General features: G+C 41.8%; 1 protein-coding gene across 1 annotated transcript; it reads left to right on the forward strand.

Annotated features, from left to right (window-relative positions):
* Positions 1 to 863: 863 nt before the first annotated feature.
* LOC101777718 (tetraspanin-8) lies at positions 864 to 1,796 on the forward strand. The gene is made up of 3 exons (XM_022826081.1): positions 864 to 1,024; positions 1,172 to 1,382; positions 1,464 to 1,796. Exons 1-3 carry the CDS (start codon positions 864 to 866, stop codon positions 1,794 to 1,796), a joined length of 705 nt encoding a protein of 234 aa, XP_022681816.1.
* Positions 1,797 to 9,956: the final 8,160 nt, after the last annotated feature.

The following is a 9,956-nucleotide window of genomic DNA, read 5'->3' on the forward strand; positions in this document are numbered from 1 at the left end:
ACCTCTTTAGTTTCGGGTCAAAAACAATTGAGATTTTTATTGTAATGGAAGGTCGTTTTTCTACTTATTGATTGGGCGCAAGCGCAATCCTAAATGACACCATTTGCGTCTGAAGTGAGTGTTTTGTTTGGTAAATTGTAACCAATATTATAATTCAAAATTTTCAAAATGGATGCATAGTATAAGAGAATGATAAATTGAAATTCCAGATCGTTTTTCTACCACTACGTACTAGCACTTACCAATCGTTGCTTTACATTTCAGCAAGCGATTCAGGATTCTCCATTTGCGTGTGTGATATATGCGCATATATAGCTAGGGAAAACCGAACATCAACCTGCCAAGTTATGAATTTGAAAATGGGATGATGAAAATGTTTATTTTCTTATTATTTGAGCTCAAGTTACCCGTGAAAACCCGATTTCCCTCCGACAAGTCTATTCCACTTGCCGTCAAAAACGGACCAAGAAAGAACAACAGCAACCAAAAGGAAAGCCCCACAGTTTAAGGACAGCCTCCTCTTGCACACACTTGTTCCCCTCGTCGTCTGCCTCTCCTGCGTTCAGTCCTTGACCCCCTCAACTCCAAAACACCCGGACACCAGACAACTGTCAAAGGCCCTTCCTTTCTGCACAAAACCGCATGGAGTTACAGGTTTTCTCAGAAGCTCCCCGTTCGTTCCTCTAAAACCACCAAGAACCGCCTCAGGATCAGCCAGAAAAATCCCATTCTTCCGCGGAGAGATGTATCTGCATCTTTCTGCGTCTAGCAACATCAATTGATCTCTACTACAGATGCAGCGTTCGTGTTTTCCGTTGGCAAGTTTGTAGCACGTAATAACACCGCTGGTGGTGTCATCGTCAATGGCGGCGAGGTTGAGCCACGGCCTCCTGGGCGCGCTGAACGTGGTGACGCTCCTCCTGTCCCTGCCGGTGCTGTGCGCGGGCGTCTACTTCCGCATGCGCGCCGCCACCGAGTGCGAGCGCGCCCTGCAGCTCCCCGTCGTCGCCTTCGGCTGCGCCCTGCTGCTGCTCTCCCTCGTCGGCCTCGCCGGCGCTTGCGGCCGCCGCGGCGCCGCCACGCCGTTCCTATGGGCCTACGTGGTTTTCATGTTCCTGCTCGTCGTCGTCGTATTCGCCTTCACCGTGTTCGCGTTCGTGGTCGTTGCCAGCCGGGGCGCCGCGTCCGGCCGGCACGGGTACCGGGAGTACCGCCTTGGGGACTACTCCGGCTGGCTGCAGGCGCAGGTCGCCGCGCCGGAGACGTGGCGGCGCGTCGAGAGCTGCCTCTCCGAGGCGCGTGTCTGCGGCGTCCGGCCGTTTGACGGCGCCGTGGGGCGAGACGCCATGGAATTCTACAAGCAACACCTCTCGCCCATCCAGGTACACTGTGATCGAGATCAATATTTCTGGCAGAAGTGAAAGGATCGTGAATGCGCGAGAGTTTGATACGTGTTCTTGCAGTCTGGTTGCTGCAAGCCGCCGACGCGGTGCGGGTTCCGGCACGTGAACGCCACGTTCTGGGCGGCCCCGAAGTCGGGGTCGTCTCCATCAGCGGCGCCGGCCGGCGACGGTGACTGCCGGGCATGGAGCAACGACGTGCAGGTGCTGTGCTTCGAGTGCGAGGCGTGCAAGGCCGGCGTGCTGGAGACTGTCAAGACCAAGTGGAAGGCGGTCGCGATCGTGAACGTTGCCCTCCTCGTGCTCCTCATCGTCGTCTACACGCTCGGGTGCTGCGCCCTGCGCGGCAACGGCGGCAGCCGGTACTCCAAACGCTGCGGTGCTGACGAAACCTGAGCCAGCGATCGAATTGAGAGTTGGTCTAGAAACTCAAGATGCTGATCTGGATTCTGGAGTTCGAGTGTGACGACGGGCCGGGTACAGTACATCTACATGTCAGGAGTGAGCGATGAGATTGAGTGCTGAGGTGAAGGTGTATTAGGAGTTTACGTATTGTAAATTGGAAAGCCTTTTTTTCTTGTTTGTTAACCGCCGGGAAAACGTAGATAGAAATAGAAACGGTGTTCCAATGGGTTTGTAGTAGTTCCACTACATATACCACCGCTACACTGGTCATGTCTCCAGTTATGTACTGCCACCGTCTCAAATTGTAAATTGTTTTGACTTTTTTAGATGTATAGTATTTACAATATCTAAACATAACCTATATCTAGATGTATAGCAAAGGCTACGACTATAAAAATCAAAACGACTTACAATTATAAATGGAGGGAGTACATGATAAAGGTGGAAGAGGATCCATTGGGTGGAAGAGGATCCATTGAGAGACTCCCGTCTCATCGATACGTGGAGCAGCCATGGCCAAATTTCAAGAGAAAGATAAATTTCACCGAGATCATTAAACTTGTCACACTTTCTAACTGTCTCTATATTCCTAAAATGCATTTATTTATTTAGGAAAACTTTTATAATTTGTTTTAAACTTTTAGGATTTGAAACCAAGTTCAAATCTCACTCAAATTTGGTCCAAAATTATGATTTATTATTTTTAAAGTTTTTATTTTAACACATTCATTTAGTACTTGATTTTGTTTTAGAGATCAAAAAGGGGATTTGAAAACCATTTGACCTTTGCTCCAAAATTTCCAAAGAGAGTCACAAAAATAACTTTGACGCTCAGTTACAACATTTGAAAAAATAACATAGAAAATAAAAAATCATAATTTTTGATCAAGTTTCAATGCGATTCAAACTTGGTTTGGAACACAAAAAAATTGAAATGAATGGCAAAAGGAAATCTTAAATGAATGACTACATTTTGGGAGTATAGAAAATGGATGAGAGTGTTGGACAAGTTGAAGGATGTTACTATGCATTTTGGGAGTATCCAGATCAGGTTGAGAACGTGGAACAAGCTAAGTTTAAAGACTGTTAGTATGCATTTTGAGAGTACAACCGGCATGAGGACATGAGAGACATTTGAGGACTCCTGGTGAAATATCCTTGACAAATCGACGGTACCAATTGAAAGAGTTCGTAGCAATAATAAAAATCGAAAATATGATTGCCTTAGTCTTATGTGTCCTTAGAGAAAAGGTGCCCTTGATCTTTTTCGCTTCTTTTGCCTCGCAATCTTCTAATGACAACTGTGTTAATAAATTGCAAACTTGTGTGCACTAAGAAAGATAAAAGGCACGCATATACACAGTGTGGAAGATAGTAGCTAGCTATACTTTCAACTTCTGATCCAAGTATATAAACGTGCGCGATTGAGGACCTTTCTGAATTGAAGAAACAGCGCAGCTAAGGCTCCCTTAGGTTGGGCTTCCAAACCTGCTTTTGTTTTTGCAAAAGTCAAAAGCCAACCAAAGGGGTAAAGCCCCATATGTGTTTTTGCTCAAAAACAACTTTCACTCTAGTACAAATCTAAAAGCAGGTTCCCCCAGCTTTCACCTACTTTTGGGCAAAGAAATTACCCACCTGCCAGTTATGGAGGATACCGAATCGTTTTCCCCTTCTATTCCCGTCCGTGACCCTTCCCGTCAACCGCACCCGGCTGTTGCCCCAGCCGGCCCGCCGCACCCGGCCGCCACCCCCACCCAGCTGTTGCCCCAGCCAGAGGAGCCTCCGCCCTCCGCCTCAAGCTTCCGCTAGTGCATGCCTCCGCCCCATGCCTGGCCACTGCCACCGAGCTCACCGCAAGCTCGGCACCTGTGCATGCCCCCGCTGCCCCCGACTCCCCGCCAGCCCCGTGCGTTGCCGCACCACCGTCGTCAGGCGTAAGCCACTGTTGATGCCCGGGCGCCGCCGCTCCCACGCACCATTCGCCACACGGGCTCTAAGCACTGCCTATCGCCCGAGCTCTAGCGCTGCTCGTCCTACCCTGCTGCCATGTTCCACCACTCGGACGCCATTCCCACACCCGTGGGCCTGCTGATGTGCTTCACCGGCGTGCGGCCCGATGGTGTTGCTGGCTTGCGCCGCTGTCACAGGAGATGAGGAGGAAGGAGCAAAACATAAAATTTCGAAAATGTTGGTCATTGATTTGAAAAATGTTGAAACTGTTCTTTTGGAATGTTGGAATAGAAGGTAAAAAATGTTGAATGTAGTATATTTTTTACAAAATATTGATAAGTGTTTTAGAAAATGTTGAAACTACCAGTTTCAAATGTTGATCTAGTTTTCCAAAAATGTTATGTTGAGGGATGGCATCATTGTATAAGTCTTTTGATGGATATTGTTCTATTTATGTAGACCAATCACTTTGATGGATGAAAAACGTAGAAAATTTCCTTTCTAAAATAGTCATTTACATGCAAATTAGTGAACACATTGCTTTATTACGAGCAATTTGCATATAAACAAACCCTCATACTTTTAGGGGCATTACAGGTATTTCTAACACAACCTACAATTTCACAGCTGCTCTAACCAAACGGCCTTCTACTTTTCCACAGCTGTTTTCTCACAGCTGCTTTTCTACAGCCCACAGCTACTTTTCCAAAAGCCATAGCCTAACGAAACATGGCCTAAGATCTGGTATGAATACTGTTTATTTATGTGGTTTGTAAGAGCCAGCTAAGGATAGAGTAGATCCGCACCGGGGATCCCACTCAGGTGCTCCATGTGCTTGAGGTACTCCCGTACTCCATGTTAAAAGAACCTATCAAAACATGCATGAAAAATTCAACGAAAGATATGTATGGATACACAATGCAACGATGTATGTTCATCCAAAATTTGACGTTGAACAAAATTTTGTGCAAGGAGAAAAAAAAAGCAAAATCAGCTTGTAATTGGGTCGGATGCACTGTTCATCTAGACCCACGCCCCGCATCTATTCATATGCTGGTTTGTCTTTTTTATGGTGACTAGGATCATGTCCTTGTGTTGCTGCGAACCATAAAATATTTACATTTACATTACAATATATGAACCACTAAATAAGACAATAACATCCTAAAAATAAGCATGAATATTAAAAAATATTTAATCTAAGAAAATAGTTAATAAATTAAACAAAGCTTGACACATAATGTAATCTTGTAGAGATAAAAGCTTTTAACTCATGGCTTACTGTAAAGCAATATAGACAACTCATAACATAACCCAAATAGCATACTCATAAATACAATAGATAATATTTATAATAGTAAGTTACAGTAACAAGACAACATTTGCTCACAATTTACAGTGTTCAAACCGGTCGACAAACTGATTCAAACACAATTTATCACGTTACATGGCCTTTCCATTGCATTTTCTATGTACAAAATAAAGCTTCTCTTTTATCAAATAAATAATGGGAGATGCCTGATCTCTAATGGGCTATTGAAGTTCTCTCCACAGAACTTTTGCAAGCAGACAGATTCAGGTTATCAGCTAAAGCTTCAAAATATTACCCAGATGTATCTCAATCTATCCATCCGAAATTCAATATTTAAATTGCAGTCCAAAGAATGTGGAAAAGGGTCAGCTTCGGTTAACAAGAAAATAGGATATTAGTCATAAACTACTAAAGGAAATATTATCTCAGGGGTCTAAATTCATATTTTACTACATAGTCCACACATGAAAAAGGCAAGGCTTGCGTTTGTAAAGGGCTAACTATCCTGCTCTTGCAAAGATGACTCACACATGAAGCATGTATTGAGATGCTGGAAATAAGCAATTGGTTCTACAATATGTTGTAATCAATCACACCTGGGACAGACAAAGAGAACAGTTCAAATTAATGTCAACAGCAAGCAACATGGATTCCAAGCAACATGGATTCCGACCATATGTGCATCTACAAAATTGGTCACCAGCTTACCAGAAATAAAGTGTAATTACCTAGCCAATGTTATTTAAGCTGAAACTAAACAACAGTAAGGAGGTAATCTAGGTTATAATGTTATAATAGAATCGCGTAAATAGACAGTCTCCCGATATCATGAAAATCTTTCAAGTTTCTAGATTTTACTTTAACTTGGTGCATATAAAAATATAGGAAAAGTGTATTTTTCATCCCTCAAGTATTGCAAAAGAGTGACATTCATCCATCATATTTCATTTTGTGCAAATCAACCCCTTAACTAACTAAATCATGCATTTATCATATCTACCTTAGTTTAACAATGGTTTAGTGCCATCTAACGGCGATTTATGCCACATATCATATGTCTAATCCCTGCTTAGCAATATAATATATGAGTTGAAGATGTATCGAAGATATAACCCCCCAAAAAAAATTAGTAAATCCTCTAAATTGCATATATTATAAAAATTTTATCAGAAAAATTAACGGAACCGATTCGCACTGAATTGTTATAGCGATCGACTCAATATTAGATGTGCTAAGCAGTGATTAGTAAGATGATTACATGGTCTAAACCATTGTTATATGACACTAAACCATTGTTAAACTAAGGTGGGGATGATAAATGCACCGGTTTAATTAGTTAAGGAGTTGATTTGCATCAAATGAAACATGAGGGATGAATATCACACTTTTGCAATACTTGAGGGATGAAAAATGCACTTTTTCCTAAAAATATCCACGGAGGCATGATTAGTAAATGTTATTTCTGGATGTCTAAAATACTAAGCATATAGTATATGCTTAATCATAACATGGAAATATTTCATGTGCTTACGTAGAATAAAAAATGAACACCGCCTCGGGTTTGTCCATTGCTAAATTTCATTTGACCAAATTACTGAAGTTATATCTAATACTGAACTGGATCACATGGATACTGTCTCTCCATAAATAAGCAGTCTCATAGTTTCATGTTTTAAAAAATTAGCAGGCATATACCCTCTAAATTACCGCATCCATAATCAACCAGGATTCAGACCATATATATCCCAACACTAATAATCATAGCAGGTTGGATATTGTCATTGAACATGTGCCTGGAAGTCTGAATCCAGTGACACATTGGTGGCCTTGATGCTCCCATAGATTATCTGAGGTGTTGCATGTTCATGAAGATACCTGTGAGAAAGCCATTGTCAGTGATGTCTGACAGTGTTTATCAAAAGCAACAAAGTATAAATTATCAGTGCTATTCTGTTATGAGCAAAGATAATAAGACCGTTTACTGACAAGAGAGCCCGAGCAGCACCAATGGCAATAGATGCTGTCCTCCGCCAATCAAGGAGACACTCCGCTGAGTTTGCCATATAGTCATACACCAGCATGCGTTCAGGTCCATCCGCACAATATCCACGGAAACTCAGGAGGTTTATGAGTCTTATTCTTCCCAAGATCTCGACTTCTGAAGCAAATTCCACTTATGTGCCATTCTTTGTATTCTTTAACGTCTTGACAGCAATCTGCATAATAAGAGATTGGCAAAGTCAATCAGTAGGTTGCATGGAGTTCGTTGTAGTTTTATATATTAAAACTGGGTAGCAACAATAATGTATGGAACAGCACGTCATTACAATTTTTCCCAGTCACTAAATTTGCATCAATTGGACACAAGTACGCATAAAAAAGACAAAAGGTACAAACAGAACAAACTATACTTAAGAGATGGTTGTTCATTTGTCGATCTAACATTATACTAACCCTCTCCACGATGCTAGACATCTTTTTTTGTTTACTCCCCTATGAAAACATATCCTACCTACCTAATAATAACACAATCAAAGATCAATGTCCCAAAAATAATCAAGAAAAGTTAACCGATAGCAGTTGCTAGACTATTTAGTGAGACAGGTACCGATAAAATTTGCAAAACTGTGCATAATAATTGTGATCGGCCCAGCTGAAAAGCAAGAATTTAAAAGCAATAAAGTTGAAAATGTTTTAAAAAATTTAGTTCACAGCAAGGACCAAGATGTACAGAGCAGAAACCTGAGAGCCATCCCAAACTTGTCCCCAATACACACTCCCAAGAGGCCCTTCTCTAATCTTGTTATCGTAATTGAAGTTGTTTGTTGCCGATCGAAGCTCCCTCAACGAGAACACCCACCTCAATGATCCGCTCCCTTCGTCAGACCTGGCAAACCAAAGCCACCAAACACACGATAAGCTACAAGCCTACAACCAATTAATCTTCCAAGTAGAACCTATAGAATCAACTCATATCCAATTCCACTGATACAAATCCCCTTCTGTTGTTATGAACAACGTATAGAAATATGAAGTAAAGAATCAAGCCACAGAGGAGACACACGATTTAACATGGAAAACCCCTCCAATGTGAAGGGGAAAAACCACGGGCACCAGCCAGCAACAATCTCACTATCTCAAGAGTTTTGGGTTACACGCCTATGGCGGCTTACAAGAGAATCAAGTCTCCACGAAACCCTCCGCTCCGTCAGAAGCCCAGCCTATTTCCTGGAGTGAATTTGGAACAACTCCAACAAACTCCACCTTGAGACAAATTCATCTTGTATCATAAATCAACCCTTCATCCTGAACATAACAAAGATAGAAAACCACTGGTGCCAACAATAGTCTCTTGGACTATCCAATTAAACCAACTAAGCTTGAGCACAGCTCAAACTTAGCAACAGGAACAGGTTTTGTCATCATATCAGCAGGATTATCATGAGTACTAATCTTGCATACCTTCAGCTTACCTTCTTCAATCACATCACGCACAAAATGATACTTGATATCTATGTGCTTAGTTCTCTCATGGAACATCTGATCTTTAGTGAGGTAAATTGCACTTTGACTGTCACAATGCAAACTTATGCAAGATTCAACTCCACAAAGCTCAGCGTACAAACCTTTCAGCCAAATTAATTCTTTGCACGCTTCACAAATAGCCATATATTCTGCTTCAGTAGTAGACAAGGCAACAACTGACTGTAAAGTAGCCCTCCAACTCACAGCACAACTGCCAACAGTAAACACATAACCTGTAAGTGATCTTCGCCTGTCCAGATCAGCAGCATAATCAGAATCCACATAGCCAATAAGACCCTTATCAGTTCTTCCAAACTTTAAACAGGAATCTGCTGTGCCTCTGAGGTACCTGAAAATTCACTAAACTGCCCTCCAATGTTCTTTGCCAGGATTAGACATATATCTACTAACAAGACTCATAGCATATGATAAATCTGGACGAGAGCAAACCATGGCATACATCAAAGACCCAACAGCTCTAGAATAAGGAACCCTTGACATGTATTCAATCTCTGCATCTGTACTAGGACACTGAGCAGCTGACAACTTAAAGTGAGGTGCAATAGGGGTACTAACAGCTTTAGCATTTTGCATGTTGAAACGCTGAAGAACTTTCTTGATATAATTTTGTTGACTAAGAAATAGCAAACTAGATTTTCTGTCTCTACTAATTTCCATACCAAGAATTTTCTTAGCACTACCAAGATCTTTCATATCAAAATCACTACTCAATAGCTTCTTTAACTTAGTGATTTCAATCTTACTCTTGGCAGCAATCAGCATATCATCAACATATAACAGCAAATATATAGGTGATCCATTAACATGCTTGATGTAAACACAGCTATCATACTTAGATCTTTTAAAACTGTGTGATAACATAAATGAATCAAACCTCTTGTTCCACTGACGAGGGGACTGTTTCAAACCATACAAGGATCTCTTCAACTTGCACACATATTTTTCCTTGCCAGGCACTATGAACCCTTCTGGTTGGTCCATGTATATGTCCTCCTCAAGCTCTCCATGCAAAAACGCAGTCTTCACATCTAACTGCTCAAACTCAAGATCATGTGAAGCAACAATACTAAGGAAAGTACAAATTGAACTGTGTTTTACCACTGGAGAGAAAACATCATTGTAGTCAACACCCGGAATTTGACTGTAGCCTTTAGCAATTAACCTTGCCTTATACTTTGGAGGCTCGCTTGGAGATAAACCCTCCTTTCTCTTGAAGATCCATTTGCAGCTGATGGTCTTCTTATTCTTAGGCAAAGGTACAAGCTCCCATGTACTGTTCTTCTCAAGAGACTGCATCTCCTCATGCATACGAATGCATCTCCCTATCCCAATTCCTACTCTTT

The sequence above is a fragment of the Setaria italica genome, chromosome IV (genome assembly GCF_000263155.2).
Source record: "Setaria italica strain Yugu1 chromosome IV, Setaria_italica_v2.0, whole genome shotgun sequence".
Taxonomy (NCBI): domain Eukaryota; kingdom Viridiplantae; phylum Streptophyta; class Magnoliopsida; order Poales; family Poaceae; genus Setaria; species Setaria italica.